This window comes from Pipra filicauda, unplaced genomic scaffold (assembly GCF_003945595.2).
Source record: "Pipra filicauda isolate LSUMZ 115617 unplaced genomic scaffold, ASM394559v2 scaffold72_size3293161_pilon, whole genome shotgun sequence".
In the NCBI taxonomy this organism is placed as follows: Eukaryota; Metazoa; Chordata; class Aves; order Passeriformes; family Pipridae; genus Pipra; species Pipra filicauda.
In genome coordinates, this window is record NW_024104898.1 from 1501903 (window position 1) to 1522539 (window position 20637).

General features: G+C 44.0%; 1 protein-coding gene across 2 annotated transcripts; it reads left to right on the forward strand.

Annotated features, from left to right (window-relative positions):
* The first annotated feature begins 344 nt into the window (after positions 1-344).
* Positions 345-18873, forward strand: RSPH9 (radial spoke head component 9). 2 transcript variants are annotated; one of them, XM_027735053.2, is made up of 5 exons: positions 345-605; positions 772-934; positions 1508-1637; positions 2134-2280; positions 4769-4866. In XM_027735053.2, the coding sequence occupies exons 1-5, from the start codon at positions 379-381 to the stop codon at positions 4831-4833; spliced, it is 732 nt and encodes a 243-aa protein (XP_027590854.1). In that variant the 5' UTR covers positions 345-378; the 3' UTR covers positions 4834-4866. The 2 variants fall into 2 exon arrangements, with proteins under 2 accessions (XP_027590854.1, XP_027590855.1); XM_027735054.2 differs by lacking the exon at positions 4769-4866 and adding an exon at positions 18611-18873 and having other exon boundaries at positions 349-605.
* The last annotated feature ends 1764 nt before the right edge of the window (positions 18874-20637 follow it).

The window sequence follows — 20637 nt, forward strand, 5'->3', positions numbered from 1 at the left end:
TTTTGGGTTTTTTTTGGTTGTTTTTTTTTTCCTGTTGTTCATGTAAGAAATGAGGAAAATATGGTATCCTAGTGAAGGTGCAATGCAATTGTATGCCCTCCTGCTTTTTGGACTCTGCTTTGGGTTTAGGCCTCTTGAAACTGAGGAACACGTGTGCAGCCTGCCATCCCTAGCTGCGTCCTTATTGTGCTCAGCAGCATCTCTGGCTGCCGGGCGGGGTTAGCTGTGCACGGGGCCGGCACAGGCAGCTGCCCGCAGGCTCCCAGGGCGCTGCCTGCTTTCTCCTCGTTGGCGGAGGCCCGGCGTGACCCGCAGCCGGCGCTCGGCCTCCTCGCCGCGACCCGGGGCGGGCGGCGGTCGCCCGGCAACGGGGCGGCGATGGAGGCGCAGTCGCTGCCCGCGGCCCTGGCGCTGGTGGCGGGCGGCGGCGCGGGGCTCAGCCCGGAGAAGCGGGCGGCGCTGGGGGTATCGCTGACGCTGCTGCAGCACAACTACCGCTTCGAGCGGGTCTGGTTCTGGGGCTGCATCCAGGGCGTGCGCGGCTCCTACTACATCGCCGAGGGGCTGCGCCCCGACCGCGCCGCGCCCCGCATCCGCCTCTACAGGTGCGGGGGCCGCCCTGGGCAGCTGGGGCCGGGGGTCCGGTTTGGGGCGGCGGGGAGATAAGGGAATCGAGGGGTGCTGTCCGGATCTCCTGGAGGGAGCCTTTCCGTGCCCTGAGGGGCCTGTTCTTTAACGGGCTCGGCCCTACGTCCTGCTTGTCGTTGGCAGCTTGAACTGCTTGGATTGGAGCCTCCTGACACCGGCGACCAAGGAGATGGTTGCGCAGGCCGAGCAGCTGAAGGGCCGCTTTCAGGGTGATCCTTCTTTTGAGTACAACTTCGCTGAGATAAACCCACAAGCTGCTGAGACATTGTTTGAAGGTGGTAAGGAGGTAAATACAGCAAAACACTTTCGAACTCTCTTGTCTACAGTCGTGCCACTCGCACTGGACAGGTGGTGGCTCCTCCTCCTTGTTGTAATTAGCAGCCCGAGCCTGTAGTCAGGCAGAAGATACACAATTTCCTCTTTGTCATTGTGTAGCAACAACTTCTTGATTGACCTTCAGTTATTTCCGGAGTTACACGGGGCTCAGAAAGAGTATATATTTCTTATGCTTTATTATGCACAATTGGTACAGATTCCCACTTCAGTTTCTGAAGCAAGTAACTGCAGGCACCATTCTTTATAAATGAATAGAGAAGTCGTAAGTTGCTTAATCGAGAGGGAGGAAAGAATGGATCAAGAGAGGGATAGTTATCTCTCTGGTGAATCTAAACTCTCTGCCCCAGTCAAATTTTCTGTCATATCTTATGAGAAAAAACATGTGATTTGTGGTTCTCCTCTTAGTGCCATTGGGCTTCAAGTTGATGAGTCCATTGTGGTTTCTACTGTCACCTCCAGTTTATTTTCAGAAACGAAAACAAGGAAATTCCTGCCTTTAAAATTTCCCTATTTTTCGTTAAAGCCCGTGATCAAGGAGGAGGCCCGCCTCATAGCTACGATAGAACAGATAGACAGAGCAGTTGGTATCGTCCCCCGGGGGGCATTCGTGAAGACTCCTCTTGGGTCTGTGCATGAAAACAGACACTTTGAAGGTAAATTCTCATTGCCTTTATCAGTATCAACTGTACTTTGATCACGAAAGCTGTAAATTAAGACGACTTTCTCTGGCTGATGTTTTGATTTCAGTTTTTTTTTTCCTTGGGTAAGATGAACAGGGAGGAGAGAATCCAGTGCCACTTATGTTCAGGTGCATGATTCAACTATGGATGGGGAGAGAAAAATCAGTAATGGCTCTGAGTCTTTAAACCTGTAGTTTCATATGTCTTTATAAACTGTAGTTTATGTCAGCATTTAGCAATTTGGTGTCCATTGCTTATCTGGACAACAGTCAGTATGGTCTGCAATGCACAACATCAGGGAGTGCTGACATCTCTTTCTGAGAAGACTGTAGTCTTCTGCAGAGTCTACCGGAGAAAGATTATGATTCTGCCCTATGCTGTGGGAATTAGAGAAACAATGTTATACTTGACGGTATAATGAATGTTACCCTAGTTCACTGTATTAATGGTCACCAATGGCTCTTTGCAGGTCTGTCTTTGGTGGAGGCAAAAAAGTTAAGTTCCTATTTCCATTTCACTGAGCCTGTTAACCTGAAGAATAAAACCCTGCTGGAAAAGGCTAACCTGGACCCATCCACTGACTTTCTGGATTCTCTGGAGCATGATATCCCACAAGGTAAAGGGAGGAAAACCAACAGATGCAGTAAAAGGGAAGGCAGTTTGAGTAGTCTAGGAAACACTGAGGTTACTGGTTTGGATTACTGTAGAGGTGATATGCTTCGGAGAAGCTTCTGCGAATCTGTAAAAAAACTTAATCCTTTACTAAATATTGTAGTTAAGTCCCATTTTAAGCAATTCTAATTGCTTACAATAGTAAGATGTAAGTGTACTAGGGCTGTCACATCCTCTCAACAGGTCTGACCATCATCATGGCTAGGCTGCGGGAACAGGTCTGACCACACCAGCAGTTAACCCCTCCGCCTGAGTGTCGTATTCTCTCCTGACTTCTGTAAAGCCTGTGGCAAACTGGTATCCCTATGGGGAGAAATAACTCCACCTGTGATAGCGGGGAATTTATGTGGCTTGAAGTATTTCACACCTCCTGTCCCACCCAGCACTGCTCTTCTTTATCTTAATGGGCTCTCATTAACACCAGGCTGGTATCTCTGAGAGGCTGCATTCAAAAGTTCATTTGATAAACTATGTTAGAAATGCTGGAGTGTGGAATAGTCTGTACTCTGGTGGGATTTAAATTGTGGAAGGAGAAAAGAAGATAGCATACTGGAATGTATTTTCAGTTCACAACTCTACTGTTCTGCTGGACAACCATGAAATATATTTAAAGCCTCTTTCAGGGATTCCTCTGGCAGGATATTTCTCTGAAGAGATGGGAATGACTTGTTATTTGTTTCTAATCACTTTTTGCTGATGTGCCGCACTTTTTTTTTTGATTGGACCAAGTGCTTGTACATCCTGCTGTCTAGGAAGATTCTATGGACACAATCAGAACTTTAGGTTTGCTATTTTATTCCTACCCTGGAGTAGTAGAATAGGATAGCAGATGACCTGTGCCAGATGGAACTGAGTGGAGGGACAGTGAATTGCCAGTACTGTAAATAGGTTTTCAGGCACTCCCTCTCCTCTCTCTCTCTTCCCCACTTCCCCTCCTAGCTTGTAATCTTCCCTTTGGCAAAAAAGAATTGAGAATAAACCTAGTGAGCTTCTGCCTGAATTCTGAACATTTTTGACTGTGAGCATAAATTGCTAAAATCTAAACCACTGTTCAACTTACTGGGCGTGTCCTTGATGCAATCATTTTCCAGAGGTGTAGTCTGGAGAGACTGCACATTTTCACATACGCTGGCTCATTGAGGTGACCTTTTTGACTCAAAAGAGTATTGCAAGGGGGGGATTAGTTCCTAGATATCTCCAAAGAAAATTTTAGCTGCTGTTTTGTACAGTAGTTCAGGTGTTGCTCTTGTTTGCCTCCTCCCTGCTCCCTCCTTTATTTTCTCCCTCTCTTGTCATAGGGAGACATGCCGTGTGTTAGATGCGAAAATGGCAGTTTTGTTGAAGTCTTCGAATCAAATTTGCCTTGTAGCTTTATTTTACCCAGTGGCAGATAGAAAGTGGGGCTCAACTGTGCCGGTGTTGCATTTGTCTTCCTGTGGCAACGCGAGGTCTGTGTAAGCATGAACCTTCGCCCCCTTCCCAGGAGGGTGTTGCTGTTAGCACCAATCTCTCACTCTCCCCCAAAAAAGTTACCTCTCAGAGACTACCTGAGCTCAAGTGCAGCTGAGTGTTTCTTAATGGAAAAGATTCATCATGGTGCCAGTGCAGCTCTGGTTGTTCTGTCCTGCTCTTTTTTGGACTGAACCTGGGAATTGATGGAATGAGCTTGTCAGGTGAAGGAAATAAGACAGGAAGTTGTTACAGCAAGGCATGTAGCCTCTCTAATTGCACTCTGTCACATGCAGATAGGAGCTCTGACACTAAAGAAAGATCAACTCACCCTCCTTTAACAAGCATTCAGGTTGCCTAAAAGTACTGGTTGCTTGTGAAAATGTGTGTGTGTGGGGGAAAGAACAGTGGGCAGACACAGGCTTTCTGCTGATTTTATCAGCATGGCTCTATCAAAGTCACTCACTCCTGGTTGTGAGGCACTCAGATTCTGGTTCTTGGATTACTTTCCTTCATCTGTGACAGTGCATGTTGGTTCTGACAGAGCAGAAAAAGCAGACAGTGCTTTTTCTATTTCATGATGTGTTGTTCATAGCTCTAGAAAATCTCATTTTGACCTGAAGTTTTTCTTGCCTTTCCTGATTAGATCCTCTCTTGAGCGGTTACTGTCAGAGCAGAAGTAGGAATTGTCAAATAGCATCTAGAATTGTGATTGAAGCCAGAATTGTCTCTGTCCTCAACAAATACACAAGAAGGGGACTGCGGATACGCAATATAGGAGTGATGCTCCCAGCTTCTAATAGCTAGAATTCCCCTAGCATCCTAAAAGACCTAAAGAACAGGACTGAGAGATTAAGGGCTGATTTTAACCTGTCTAAAAGTAACAACTCTGTTGAATAGTTTTCTCTATTAATTGGAGACTTAGCATCTGTGATGGCTGTCAAGGGGGTAACTGTCATAAAATGTATGGTGTGTCATTATAGGAGAGCAGAGGTGTCTTACAGAATGGAAAGTTGGAGGCAGAAAGAACATTTTATATGACAGCTGAGAGGTGGGAAGAAAGGAAGTTAAAAGTGGATTGAATAAAGGTAACAATGGTAAAAGCAGAGTTTAGTGCAAAATTGGAAAACCTGGAGTTTTGTAACAAAACTGTCTGCCATCCTTATCTTTGCCAGTGATATCTGTGGTGCTTGCAGGTTCCAAATTTTGTCTGTGTGTCTATCTATGAGGTTATCTGCGCATTTTTAAGAGTTCAGAACATATTGATGCTCCTCTTTTAATCATTCTGTGGGTCTGTCTGTTTATTCTTGATGTCTCAGCTTCCACAGACAAGTGACTGTGTGACTGAGTTTTTATAAAAAAAATACACTTTTAAAAATTAATTGTAGAGAAAAGTGTCTTGCCTCAAAAGCATGAACATGGAGAGGTTGCAATGCTGATCTTCTGACACTGCAGTATTAGATCATGTAAAGCTTCATTCTGATCCAAGTGGCCAGCTGGCCAGAACGTTGCATGCTGGGATCTGTAGGTTTTGCTGGCCATATGTCTGCATTAAAGATAAGCTTGTTTGCTCTGGTCTAAGCAGACAATCTGCTCAACTTTATGCACAATTAGATGTGGCCTTTCAGCTGCTGGCACACTGCCAGTGTGGTCCTTTCTGCTGCATGCAGTTTGGAACCCTAAACTTACTATTTCAGGAACTAGGGTTTGTGGCAGTTTTACATATGCTTATAGATAATGGAATGGCAAAGCAAATAGCAATAATTCCTAGCATGCCTACAGCATTTTCACTTGATGATCTAATGTTGTAGAGATATGAAATAATAGTCACTTGTCAGGCATTGACATGATGGGGAAAGTAAAAATAGAGGGTGAAGGTTGATTTTACTGTGACCGTGGTATCAGATCAGACTGTGCTCCACTCTGCAAGGGTAAAGAAAGGGGGTGAGAGAAAGCCTAAGGTACTAGTGTAGAGCGGAAGGCTTGGGAGGATGTGAGACAGGGGTGGAGAATGCAGTTCTTTGGCGCTTTCAAACTACAGTTCAGAAAAGCACTAACTTGACTCTGGGGGTTTGTTACAGATTACTGACTCAGATCACTTTGATATGGAGAGAAGGGACACCGACAGGACACTGTTAAAAACTGACAAACTGACGTGGGTGGGGAGGTATGTCTAGATAGGAAAAGATATGAGTAGAATTAGGTTTTATATGAGAAGACTTTCTTCAAAAGTCATGGCTCCCAGTCAATAAATAGCTGCTTTTGGCTGAAAGCCTACCACAGTTCACTTGTGGAATAGGAGCAGAAATTAGAATTTAAAAAGACACATAAAAGGAAATGCAGAAAGTTTGGAACAATTAATGACTTATATAAATTGGAATTTATAATGAGTAGAAAATGACAAAGGGAGCCAGAATAACCTGGAGTAGTCCATGACAACGGTAAGGCAGATTTATTTCAACTATATTGAGAAGAAAAGAAAGCATAGTAATGCTATTGGAAACTGTCACTAAATGGTGATGGTAAAAAGGCTGGTAAGAATGCGCAAGGGCAGCAGTGCTCAATATTTTTTTCTGGTTTGTTTTTGGAAAGAATATGGACTCACATTAAACAAAGACAGTAAAATACTCTTTCAGACAGCTTTCAGACTGTTTGCTAAGAGAGGGAAGAGTTAAACAACCTTGTCTGTGAGTCAAAAGAATTAAAATGGCAGTCAAATAAGTTACTTCTGAAATCATTATCTCAGGAGACTTGGGGCATACTAACCTTTAATAAATCCCAGCATTGCAGAATTTTCCCCCTAAACTTAATCTTCATTAGTAGTTGAGATTCAGAAATTGCCAAATCGATGTATTTCTGGAAGGGGTCAGAAGGGGCTTCAGCTGGGACCAGTGCTAGTATTGATATTCTTCAACCTACTTACAAATGATCTAGAAGTAAAGCATTGGTGGAGAGACAAATAATGACAAGGGCAGGATAGATACAGAGATCTGGAAAACTCGGCTTACAGTACATTTTGATGTAGCTACATGCAAAGTCACGTATCTACAAGTAAGGACTAGAAGCCAGACTTTTAGATTTGTATTCTGGAAGCTGTAGCTCTGAAAAGAAATCCAGGCACAACCCACTGAACATCAGGTCCCAGTCTGATCCTGAAACATAAATGGCTAATTTGATCTGCAGATACATAAACAAGGGCGTAGCAAATAGGAACAGGGAGGTGACTGTATTTTTGCATATACTGTTAGTGGAATCAGGATTGGATTACTACGCATTGCAAAATCGGAGAGTTGCAGAAAAGAGACACAAAATGATTCAAGGGCTGGTGAGAGACATAAACAGTTCGATCTGTTTATCTTGTGGAAAAGACCATGAGAATGGCTGTATTACACTGTGTAAATACTCTGTGGAGTTTAAGTATTAGGTACTGAAGATCTATTTATTATAGCAGAGAAAGGCATAACAGGAATCAGCAGCTAAATATTATAGCCAGAAAACCTAAAATGAACAATGAAATGATTACAAGCTAGCAAGGGTAATGGATGTGCCTCTGTCTCTTGGTAGCTTAACATCATGCTGGATATCTTCCTGGAAACGGTGTTTCAGCCAAATGCAAATATAAGTTGATAGTCCCACACACGAGCAACTGAGTTCAGTTTAATGGGCATTGGTATGTAGGAGTCCAGATTCCTGGTATGCCCGGCCATAAACTTGATGGCAACCATGGAGGGTGATGTTCAGCTTGGGCTTCTTCATTGTCAGTGACAATAACACAAAGGTGACAATGGGTTCCTGAAACAGTGACTGTAAGTGCAAATCAGCTGGCTTGCTTTCTGAATTATGATTCTTGAGGGCTCAAAAGAGGACTAAAAAGATTCCTGATTTACTGCTGTCAATTGTGAATGATAATCTGGGGAGCTGAGACCTCTCAGATGTAATTGCTGACTCTAATGCCAGGAGAAATTTTATAGCATCAATCTAAATGGGTATAGAGTGGCAGGATGCATCGTAGTGAGTCTTGTCTACTTGCTGTTTAAGATTAAATTAGAGGAAAAGTGCCTAGACAGAAGATCATTTCAGCTCCTTTACCATTTTGACTGTGGAGGAAGTGACAGCCACTTGGTCTGTAGCTCTATTTCTTCATCTGAAAGTACAGTGGTTTTGGAGCATTCCTTATACAGCATTACAAAGGGATCTGTGGCCATTTCTTCGGCTGAATACTTTGGGCACTAGCCTTTCTGTAAAGTCGGTGAACAGTAGTGTGGGTTAGAACGCCAACCTCCTGTCCTCTAAGCTTCATTGGCACGCTCTTTATCGGTTTAGCAAAAGCTAGTGCTTAATGGGCCCTTGAAGATGGAGGGGTTGCATTTCTAAGTGGGAGATAGTCTCTGTGGACACTCTCAAGGGCCATTTTGGTAGCCCCACTTGGCTGTCCCAAAAGCCCGGGTGCAGGAAAGAAGAAGACCAGGAGGCACAAACCTGCTTTATCTCCATGCATTAACACACCTAATTAACTCCCTTTCGGCCCTCCCCCCTTCCTCCCCTCCCCAGCCTTCAAGGCTATTAATCCCCTATCAGCCTCGGACTCCAGCCATTTGAAGAGCCTGTGTCTGCAGAGGTATTTACAGCCCCAGCCCGCCAGCAGAGCGCAAGGGCCCGTTATCAGGGCTGTAAGACAAATGGCTGCCTATCTCCCCAGTGGCCTTGCAAAATCCAGCAAAGTGCTATGCTGTGCTGGCCACCTACTTTCACCCAGCCTCCCTTCTCTGCTAACATTTCACAGATGTGACCTGAGCCCTCCCCTTTCATTGCTTAACAATAAGCAGCACCTCCCCAGCTCTGTGAAAGCCGAGAGCAAGAGCACTTTACTTCTTAGCCTGCCAAGAGCCACACGGGGACAAGGCTTTTCAAGCTGTCTCACTGAAATCCAAACTAAAAGACTCATAATAAATGAGAGGGCAGTGCTTCATGTTCGTAAGGATAAAAACAGGTAGCCAAAATGTAGACTGAAATATCTAGCATGGCTCACAGCTATCCCCATTCCTCGTTGGATTTATCCTAAGGCTTGGTGTACGTGTGAAACTGAACTACAGTATCCCGTGGAGTTACCTGACATTTATACAAGTGGTTTTGACAAACAAGCCTTAGAACAATGTTAGAGGAGTAGAACAGATTAGTGTGCATCAAAACAGTCGAATTTCGGATCCGAAAACTGAACCCAGAAGCTGGCTCAGTGGGTTATTAGTAAAAGCATTGGTACCTGAAGTTCTCTGTTAAAACTGAAGTCGGCCATCCCCAGAAATATCAGGATGGCTCTAGCTGCTGTCTTCCAGCAGGGTGCACTATGGTGCCAGCAATGTCAGTGAGCACAGAAAGGAAACCACAGAAAAGTAAAACAGAAAGAAAAGCACCAAGAGCAGCATCAAAGCGAGAAGGTATGGCCTGAGTTTCTGGACTGTGTATGATATACTGACCTCCTGAACTGCAGGTATAGAGAAGATACTCTCTCTCTTCCAAACTAAGGCAACTTCTGGAATTGTCACTGGGTTTTTCAATAGCTTTCTTGTTATCATTAGCGATCATAAGCATGCAATGGACATACACAAATACATAATTGTGTCCCCTACATCCTTCAAAAGTAGAGGCACTCTTCATTTTTGCTAGTGATGTGTGGACTGGGAAGCTTTAGAGGCCATTAAAGCCATTGCTGCAGTGATCCAAGAGAGTTACCCGGGAACAAGACAATATGTCACTCCTACAAGCTGGGGCGCTGCCAGCTCAGGAGTTCAAGATCAGATTGGAACCTCTCATGTGGGAGCACAGCAGGAGGACTCCAGAACCAGTCAGTATTATAGCTTTTGACTGGCTGATCATGGTCTGCCTTGATTTCTGGAAAGGAGACTGTTTTCCTTGGGCTTTGTGTCTATGGTTAATAAAGCAGTACATTCACTGCTTTTGGGTCCTAGATCTATATCACCTCAGGGGTCTTGTTTAATCAGAGATCTTGGATGAGTTTATGCTGGAGCAGGGCTGCCCATCAACTGAGAACTGTGGTGGAGTCCTTTGTCCTCCTGACTGCTGTAGTGAAAGAATGAGGACAGAAGCAAAGTCTTCATAGCTACTATCCAGGGATTGTATTTAAAGTTTCTTTTCTCCTCAGTGAAAGAAATCATGACCCACCCTGTCTCCATTTCAGCTCCTGGTTCGTTGGATATGAAAAGGAGATGAACTTCTTGCTGAACTGATGGGAAATGCTGGTAAAGCGTTACAGAACCAGAAGTTGTAGTTTTATCACCACATCAGTCAGCCTTGGCCTAACCCTTTCTCTGGGGAACGATGAAAAATTACTTGTGGGGGAAATCCTAGGACACGCTGTGTGTCACTGAAGTCAAAACGAGGTCAGCTTTTCCTAGGAGCGATCAGTCTCTGAAGGGGCTCCACATAACGAGTGGCAGCTCCTGCCTGCGTAGCCGTTGGGATTGATGCCAGCCCGAAATACAGTTTTGCTTTGCTGTTTGCTGCTCCTTTGGCCATGGAGCTCTTGCAAGGAGGAAGTCAATGGGCATTGTCTTGTTTCACTGTACACAAATATCATATGGATGGAAATTGTGCACACTGAAGGGGTGCATGGCTGTGTGTGGAGGGAGAAGGACAAGGGAGAATTTATCTATGGGTATATTTATAAAGCAGTTGTGCTGTGCAGAGATGGCTAGGCTATCCCAGGCATTGAAAGATGCTCAGCCATCTTTAGTGTTCAGAATTAGCTTGAGTATCAACACTGCACTGTGCTGTGTAGATATGCTCCATGGGACAGTCTTCTCAGAAAACTGTAAACTCTTTGAGTAATTTGGTCCAGAATTCATATCTAGTTTAGTACAAAAACATCAACAGTTTATAATCCATGCCATCTGTTCCTCATCTCAAGCTCTTTTAACTAGCCCTGCTAATTTGATGATGAGGTAGGAAGTACGACTGGGGGACTGACAGGGCTTGTGGCCTTGCCCCTCCTGCAGGAGAGCAAATTGGATGTGCTCTAAGCATTCAGTGAGTTTTGAATACCAGCATCGACTGCTTTGTGTTCTCTCAGAATTCAGAGATCAATGTGAGGTTCTTTGCCCCTAATCCAGCCCCTGTTCATCATTATCACCTCCTCAAAGTGGCCAGTGCTTTGTTACCAGGAAAGGAAAAATCTTACAAGGTGGCCATAATCTCTTCTGAGAGTCAGACAGATATTCTCCCGTGGGTAAGAAAGTGACAGTGACCGAAAGCTCTAGGGGGAAGCAGGCTAGAACAAAGCTGTCCATTGCATCCTTTCATCAAACTGTTAATCTTTCTTTCAAAGACATCACATTTGTTTGGTGACAAAAGCCCCAAAGAAGCTGAATTGAGCCTGAAATCCTGTAGCAAGATTTAGAGGAAGCGTCTTTCATTTGGAGCAGGGAGGGGCGAGAGACTCCTTTTTCTTCTTACCAGCCAATGGGCTCAGAGAAGCCCACGAAGGTGACGGATTAATGCAGGGGCTCCCCAGGTAGATGCTACGTGACTCCTGGCACGCTCCAAAAACGTTTCCACAGCGACCAGCTGAACAAGAAATATGGAGTGTGATGAGATCCAGCATAAACTTGCTTTGGAAGGAGGGTGATTTGCCACTCTGAGCAATTTCTAAATTTACTACAGAAGACCCAAGACACAATGATCTGTACTGTAGTTGTCAGAATACAAACAGCAGGGATTTTAATCAGTTTTTCCTACTCCTTATAAGTTTTGATTGCTTATTGTCTTGCTGTTTCCTCCAGTGCACAGCCCCATTCCAAATCTTTGTTCTGGATGCTTTCTGTGCAGCCTGCATCTTTTTCTTAATTAGAATCTTTTTTTTTCTTTTGTTTTATCAGGTGGATTTAGGACTAAGGGGCAAACTAACAGGGCTGTAAGGGAGGCTATAATTTGGTGTGTATTCTGTGCTAGCTTTTTCAGTCATTCCCATCCTCTGCTGCTCATTTATATCTGTGTATTGTCCCTTCTTTTGTGTTGGCATTGCTGGCTGTGCAGCCAGATTCCAGCTGGAAAAACATTATTTTTGTCTAATATATTTTTTAGTCAGATCATTTCACTGACCTGGCTCACTGAGCAGTAAATAAACACTTTTGTGGTCTCTGTGATGGAAGAGTGATGAGGGCGGGAATAAGGGTTTGAGGGCAGAGGCTGCTTCAATTGGATTAAGCAGCACTGTTGTCAGATTTCTAAGAATGGCCTGAATTTCACCCAGTACTTGGAGGTACCTGAATGCTGTGCATCTAGGACAGCACTGCAATCTCTAGTCTTCCTTGTCAGCAGGAAACGGGTTCTTCATGTATAAATGGCAGGTCCAGGCCAGTCTTAATCATTTCTACTGCAGACACGTTCCCAGTGGGAGAGAATAATGGAGAGGAAAAGCCTCTGAAGTAAGATCATTTTACTTTGAGGTTTGGGAATGGTTGTATTTGTGTGTCAAGGACATGGTAGGCATTAGGACCACGCAAGAGCCACTTGGCAGCATTTGACTGTTTGTAAGCTGTGCTTTTCTGGCTCTGGAGGCTTTTAAAAATAGTACTGAACCTGCAACCAGTCTGTGTTTTTATTTAATTATTATTAAATAGTTATATGGGGAATTGGAAATATTGACAGCAGTGTTAACATATGGGGTGCAGGTGGTGTGTCAAGCAAATGAAGGAGATTTAGTTTGCAGCCAGTAAGTGGCATGAAGGAGTTTGGGCCCCACATAGGAGTGTTTGGATGTGTCCTTATGGCTGATAGGCTGTGCGCGAAACGTCCGTGTGGTACAATTTGTTGAGAGCCAAAGCACGGTGACCTTTTCTCACAGCTGCTCTGCTTTGCAATTTGTCTTTGTTTCCTACAGACAGCAAATTAGAAGTAGGAAGCTCTTCCCAGTTTAGGATTTTCTGTTGAAGTGAAATGGAAGCTAAATCCCATGGGTGTAGTGAGGCTTTGTCAGAGCTAAGTGCTTGGGGTCACACAGCCAAGAGGAGCTGCTTTTGCAGAGTGAAATGGTTATGCCCTTCTCTGGGTGTTAATATTTGTCCTATAACTCTGTACTTGACTCTCTCTCAGGACTAACTGCAGGAACATACACTGTAACTTGCTCTTGTGGCAGCATATTGTGTTAACAGTAAGTGCAACCACGCTGCTGCTGCTTTTCCCTTGAGACTTTTCCTCCTTTGAAGAGGAATTGATAATGTCACTTTTATGACCCTCTGTGAGCTTTTGTGATGTGGAGCCTCTCTATCAGGCTGTCTAGCTCTTAAGGCTGTTTCTTCTCAAGCTTGCACTGAAATGAGGCATTGCTGAATCACCTCCAAAGCAGCAACGTTATAAGAGGTCACACTGAAAGTGGACCAGTTACGGGAGGAAAGTTCTTCTGCAAACAGCCCTCCTAAATGGATTTTGTTTAAAAGCTCATGTCTCACGCACCCTATTGCCTCTGCGGATTACAAGATTCAGCCCATAGCTGAGGCAGACATGGGGGATGAGACAGGGATTTCTATTAGCGACTGGAAAGGAAGAAGCAGCTGAGGAGGTTGACTTTTGAAATTCAGCCCTGGTGTCCTGGCAGCTGTTGAAGGGCCATAAAAAAGGCAGTGGTTTAACACTGGGTGAGCATCAGGATCTTCAAAGTACTTTCTTGTTTGGGAAAGATGTAAGGAACTCCTCAGAATTCCTGCCTGTGTTTGGAGGGGTGGAGGCTGCAGCCTGGTCCAAACAGGGAATAGGAAGCTCCAGATCTTCATCCAGCAAATGCTTTTCCCATGCTCTTTCCTCCCACACAGCAGCTCCCTCCCTTCCCTTCTGGAGCAGCAACAGGCAATAGTTTCAGCACAGACAGTGCTTGGCTTTCTTAGGTTTGCTGGGTGCAGCTTAAGAATTAACTTGCTCTTTTAAAAAAATGTATTTTGAAGATTGGGAAACTCACCAGAGCAGTTACTGGTAGAAATCTCTAGTGTGAGAGCAATGACCTCCAGTTCCCTGCACCTCACTGAGCTTTGCATGATGAGTTAACTCTGCTGCCTGATTTAGGGGCAGCACAGGCTACAGTTCACACGTACATAAAAGTTAAAACCAGTACTTAACTCTAGGAAATTGAGATTTTACTTGCTGGTTTCTAGTTATAGTTGTATTCCCTCCAATGCAAATAACAGCGCTTTAAAATCTTTTTTCTAGACAACTTTTATCTAGGAGTATTGGTGTACCTTACAGATTGATGCTTTGAGCTTCCCAGCCTCCCAGTAAGAGACATATTGTCTGACATAGGGACTGCCATGGGATATTCTCAGCCAATGTTAGAAGGGATTTGAACCCAGCAGCCTGCTTCTGCATTTTTATAGTAATGCGGACCTACAGCTACCTATGCAATGATTTTACTCCAAGAACTATTTGCAATAGCAGGGAAGTTTAAAAAAAAAAGAGAAAGAAAAAAAGAAGGATAAACCTAGCATTTAATTTTTATAATTCTCCTCATCTCTTTCTATATTGTATTATTAAATGCATTTTTAAGACTTTCTCTTGAAGGAGAAAGAAGGTATATTCATTTTGAGCCATTATTTCATATTGTTCATTAGGTAGTGATTAAAGTGCTTTTAGAGTGATTTATCTATATTTCAAACTCCTACAAGAAAGGTGGGCCTGAAAAAGCATCTTGTTTGAATATTGTGAGATTTGAGCTGTGATGGAGAGAATACAACAGCTTTGGATCTTTCCAAGAGAACAACGTTCTCCATGTCTCGTGAGTTCAAATTTTGTTTTCTGCACCATTTCCTCAAATACTGTTAATATGGTGAGGTATGGGGAAAAAAAAAGTATGGAGATATCAGGCTATAATTTCTTCCTTTAAAGAAAAGGACCAAAGAATCCAGATAAGTTCCAGAACTTTAATGTGATGTCTTCTAAGAAGACACACCAGCATTTTGTATCAAATGCAGTTTCTGAATGGGTTTTGTGCGTTGCAAAACCCAGTTTAGAAAAAGTACGTTGAATAAATCATCTTTGATAACTGGGTTAGAAAAATGTCCCCAGTGATCTGGTTAGTAAAAGGTGGAAGGTGGCACTGCTGCTACTCTTTTGCTCTGCAGAATAAAGAGCAGCTCTAGGACTAATGATCATTCTGGCTGAAAACAGGAACTGAGTGAAAATGACATTACAGTTCGCAGCAGCTTCTTGTAATTTTTTCCTGTTCTCAACCTTTGTCATGCCAGTCCAGTTGGGACTGGCCTTAAGTAACCTGCTTGCTTTGTTCAGGTCCTCATTTCACAGAAAGACCTATGCAGCATCAGCAAAACTTTATTGTCCATATTTGCGTAGAATTAGATGCAGAATGAAGGGCCAGAGAAGAGCTACAAAGTTTAACAATAATAATGTTCCCCAAAGGTCTCACATTTATGAAATGACAAATATGAGCCCTTTGAGAGTTTGCAGCTTGGACAGATGCTGGGGAAATACAGTAGCTGCACATGACAGCCATCAGAGATCTAGAACAAAAGTGAATGGAGGTGTCTTCAATTACATCTGTCCATTTCTGCCAGGTGTGAAGGTGCATGGGAAGTTCCTTTGATCAGCAGAGTTAACTGCTGATGAATATTCCACTGAGATTGATAAGCCTGTGGGTCACTGGGTAAGCGCTCTGACAAAATCATGGATCCATGTACTCTATTGCCTCAGAGCACAGATATGGGAATTTAATCATGTTGAACTTGATTTACTCTATCTCCTCTGTGAATTTGTCCAACAAAAAGATGTCTGAATCTAGATATAATTCTAAGAGCATTAATATCCCTGTTTACTCTCTCACCTTTCCCATTTGTCATGCTCCAGGCATCTCTTTCTGTTCTTTGTAAATAGTTTGGGGCACAGAGTTCATGTGTGTACATGAACATATATATACATATACAAGCTATCACATGTACACAGGCTGTTGGATGCTTCCGGTATGTTGGGAGGCATTAGCAAATTAGATAATCCCTAAAGGCCTTCACCACCTAGCAAGGCAAAGCACAGTCCTATTCTCGACAGACTTGCTTCTCAGAGGACTGGTCCTAAATCAAAGACAATGAGAGTTCCTCATTCCATTATCTTTTTGTCAGAGAAACTTTTCCCAAAGTTTACAGTGTGTCATTCTCTCCTTTCCCGCAAACTAACCTGCAGCAAGAACTACCAGTATTTAGATAAAGGGCTTGCAGATCATTTCTCCAAGTTCAAGCTGCAAGAACCCTGTACTGGGAGCAAAGTCAGTTCAAAGGAGAAACTGAGAAAGTTATTGGTAACTATTACATTTAGACCTATTTACTAAACACCCCTATACATAGTCATGCTACTACCACTGGCAAATGCTGAAAACTTCTAGGAACAAAGTTCAAGAAACTGAAAGCTTGTCCTTTTGACAGCAGATGGCTGTTAGTGCTTCAGTCACCGGATAATGTCTTGTAGTGAAGTATTCTTCATCTGGGTTTCCGTGCTATCCAAGTGGTGAAGTTTCTCAAGAACATGCAGATTTTGTTGGAGACCCATTCAATCAGAATTTGTAATCCCAGTGGCTGAACCATAATACGTATTTTTACTCCAAGTATGAAAAAGATCCAGACTAGTTTGTGTCCGTCTGTGTGGCACTGGAGAGACTGGATGGGAGATTCGGGTTGCCTTGTATGTGAAACCACTGCTTGTGAAGACAGCTTGTGTTTTAACTAGGACCTGCTCAAAGAATGTCACAGTGCAAGTAATGTTGAAAGATGGCACACACCTGTATTGACCCTCCCATATTAAGTAGTGCTCTGCTTTACTGGGATCCTAGCTGTTCGTCTTTAGTGGAAACGTGGAGTGGAGTGAGTGAGAAGTTCTCCAGAGCAGAACGCTCCTGAGTCAAAAGACTGTGAAAGTCTTTTCTGTACTTCTGTCTGGCAGCTAGAGTCAGTCTGTCAGAAAGGAGGTAGGCATTCTTGCTCTTCACTGAGTTCCATGTTTGCACATGACTGGAGGGTACTTTGAGAGGTAACATAAAAGATGACACAGGACTTGGGCATATTATAGTATAACAAACCTGTGGAACTTCCTACTGAAGGAGACATGGGAAACAATGGTGTCCAAGAAACTTTTGAAAAGTACACAAATACAAAGAAAAGAGACAGAGTAACAGGTGAGCAGCACAAATCACAAGACCTGCTATTATAGTGCTTTGAATTGTGTTGCTCCTCTCTGATTCTGCAGCTACCACGTAAACATTTCCACTCAGCTTCTTCCCTCAAGCCCTCAACTACTGTAGTTTGCCATGAACTGTGTAAGAGACTACAAGTACCACAAGCGAGTATGCAAGAGCCCAACACTACACAAACATGGATTGCCCAGCTAGCTGCTGCCTTGTGGCTGCCAGGCAAGCCTAACAGCCTGTACTTCCTTGTTGGCAGACCAAACAAATAGCTTCAGGAGCTGCAGTCAATCCTTGGACTTCCTGGGGGAGACCTGTTGTAGGAACTTGCGGTGTTAAAGCCTTTCAGTCCTTTGTCAGATGTGACTAAAATTGGCCAAGAGTCACAAGTGAGTGGGAAGGGGAGAACTGGCAGCTGACAGCAATCACAGAAGCCCTTCCCCAGGCTAACCATGACATGAGTAAGCATGAGTCATAGCACAAATTGATGAGCCTAAAATTATCTACAAGGATGAATACTGCCTAACTGGCCCAGCACATTATGGGCTTTCTGCTTACTCTGGAATTGGCAGATTTTGGCTTTGGGTGCAGATAGGCTGACTGCTTGACTCCAGGCCAGTAGTAGCCTGACAGCTCCAACTGCAATTTTTTAAAAAATTTGGGTGTGCTCCTTTTTTTTTAAATGGAGATTCAGCAGGAACCTTCTTCCCTATATTGTAGCCTTTAGGCACTACCGATTTGGTGCTGAAGCTGGTATTTTCTTCTCCTGGAAGCTCCTAGCCCTCCAGCATTGAATCCAAGCCAATTCTTCATCCCCCTCCCCTCTGGCATAGTTCCCAGGCTGTCATGTTAGATGCAAAATAAATACTCAGTGGCTCAGAGCTCCTTGTATCCAGAAGAAACTGCATTTTCACACTGGCTCTGAACCTCCTCTGCAGAGCCAAAGCAAAACTAATGTGGAAACTAATCCCTTTGCCCCTACCACGCACATCCTCTTCAATGGTGGAGCCAAGAAAGACTGAAGAGAATTAAACTTTTCTGTAAATTTCTCAGAGATAGGAAATACCCTGCTTTTCACTTTCTCCCTCTTTCCCAGTCACTGTATCAGGAAAGTGCCTCTTCCCACTACTAATGCTAAAAGTTTATTTTAAGGACAAATTTCATACCTACGTAGGATTGCTAGAGCTCATCTTGGCTCTCTATAACTATTAGCTAGACCAAGTAGGTGACAGAGCTTGTTAGAGTAACTGCTGCCCACCCAGAAACAGCCAAGAATAGCTGGAGCCTCTCCTGGGGATCAACTATACAAGTCTGGAGCTCAAGGGGTCCCTTCCTGTGACGCATATGACATTACCATCATAGCCATGGAAATATGCTACTATGTGAACTGAGACACAGACATCTGGAAACTAGGGCAGCCTGTAGTGCTGAAGTGACAAAAGAAAAAAAGAGCATCAAGGTTTCTGGTCTCCCTGACTTCCCTCTTTTCAGGTGTCACAAACACCAGTGCAGCCTCGTGCACTGTTAACTGGTCAGGCAAAACCCACGGCAGTCCTTCTTTCAGCTTAGGGATAGCTTGTTCCAGGAACGCTGCCTCTTTCTCTTGTCCAGTGATTCACTTGCACATCTTCTCGCACAGGCTCCTGGAGTGTCCAGCTAGAGAAGGGAGGTGCTGTGGTGGTGCTGCGGAGCCTGCTGTGGCTGGGACTGACGTTCTACCATGTCCCAATGACCAAGCAATACGGCTACATCTACTTTGGCACTGGTGAGAAGAACGTGGATCTGCCCTTCATGCTGTGACTCTCCTGTCTGCCACAAGGACTCAAGAACTAAAGAACATTTTGATTTTATTGTTAGATTTTTGTTTACTGCTTGTTCTAATAAATGTGTGAAACCTCTGCACTTCGAGCAGGATTCTTTTGTACCTGGACTCTGGCCCCGATTCTTTTGCTGGGACTTCACTGAATGCAATCTTCCCGCAACTCCAGACTGAATTCCCTGTAATGTGTCACTGCAGATCCTTTAGATGGTAACAAATGGCATTTTCTTCCATGACAGGTGAAGCTCTAGGTCAGAAATCAAAACTAGGCCATCTGTCTGATTACAAAGACACCTCATTTACACAAGAACTAATTTGGAGACAATATGAACGAATACCTGCTGTCACCCACGAATGGCAAAAACAGAGTTGGAGTCAGAGTAGAAAGCAGATGGATATTGTAAGGGATCTGTACTAAACCCTGAATTCTGGAAAGGCATATCGAAGAGAGAACAGTATTTAGTTTTTCAGATGTTAGGTTTCACCAAAATTAGAGGGGTCATGGAATCACAGAATATGCTGAGTTGGAAGGGACCCACAAGGATCATTGAGCCCAACCCTTAGCCCTGCTCAGGACCATCCCCAAGAGTCACACCGTGTGCCTGAGAGTATGATCCAAATGCTTCTTGAACTCTGTCAGGCTTCATGCCATGACCATTTCCCTGGGGAGCCTGTTCCAGCACCCAAACACCCTCTGGGTGCAGAACCTTTTTCTAATATCCAACCTAAACCTCCCCTGACACAAATTTAGGTTATTCCCTCAGGTCTGTCACTACTCACCACAGAGAAGAGACCAGTGCCTGCCCCTCCTCTTCCCCTCATGAAGAAGTTGTCAACTGCAACGAGGTTTCCTCTCAGTCTCCTCTTCTCCAGGCTGAACAGACCAAGTACCTCAGCCGCTCCTTATACAGCTTCCCCTCAAGGCCCTTCACCATCTTCATTGCCCTCCTTTGGACGCTAACAGCTTAATATCTTTCTTATATTGCAGTGCCCAAAACTGCACACAATATCCAAGGTGAGTCTGCCCCAGTGCAGAACAGAGCAGGACAATCCCCTCCCTCAACTGGTTGGTGATGCTTTGCCTGATGCCCCCCAGGACACGGTTGGCCCTCCTGGCTGCCAGGGCACTGCTGACTCATATTCAACTTGGCATCGACCAGGACCCCCAGGTCCCTTTCTGTGGCACTGCTTTCCAGCATCTCATTTCCCAGTCTGTCTGTACATCCAGGGTTGCCCCATCCCAGGTGCAGAATCCAGCACCTTCCCTTGTTGAACTTCATATAGTTGGATTTTTCCAGCTCATGGCACTGAACTGTAGAAAAAAAAATAGCTGTGGGCATCACCTGGTCTTTTGTAACATGTGCTCATTTAAGTTCATCTCAAGGCAATGATTTAATCCAGTGACTTTTCCATTAGCAAAGCTTGCTGAGCAGAGCTAGAAGACATAGAAACTTCTGTAGGTAGTAGAATAAAGAAGAATCTTTTCCTTTCTGAAGAGCTGTAGGTTTCAAAGCTTTATAAAACAGAGACAGTCAGCCACAGATTTTTTCTCAATATACTTAATGAAGTCTTGGCTCTGTCTCCCAAAGCACAAGGTCTTGGCCAGCTCAAGGGGCTGAATCTAGGGCTTCCATTTTGCAAAATAAGGCTAAAAAGAATCATTTTATTCTAATTTGATTTCCTGGATAATATGGGTTTATCCTTACCTTTTGTTCCTGCCCATGCTGTAAGGTATTAGCAGATGATTCTGATAAAAGCAATTCAAGGTTAAGTGGTGTAGTACATAAAAAACTGTGCTGTTTTATAGCCCCCAGATAAATACTGAAGAAATGGAACCAAATCAGTAA

Coding starts and splice junctions, on each gene's coding strand:
- RSPH9 (XM_027735054.2), top strand. CDS start 379: ATGGAGGCGCAGTCGCTGCCCGCGGCCCTGGCGCTGGTGGCGGGCGGC. Junction 935..1,507: donor TGTTTGAAGGTGGTAAGGAG/GTAAATACAGCA, acceptor TTTTCGTTAAAG/CCCGTGATCAAGGAGGAGGC. Junction 2,281..18,610: donor GGAGCATGATATCCCACAAG/GTAAAGGGAGGA, acceptor CTTCTCGCACAG/GCTCCTGGAGTGTCCAGCTA.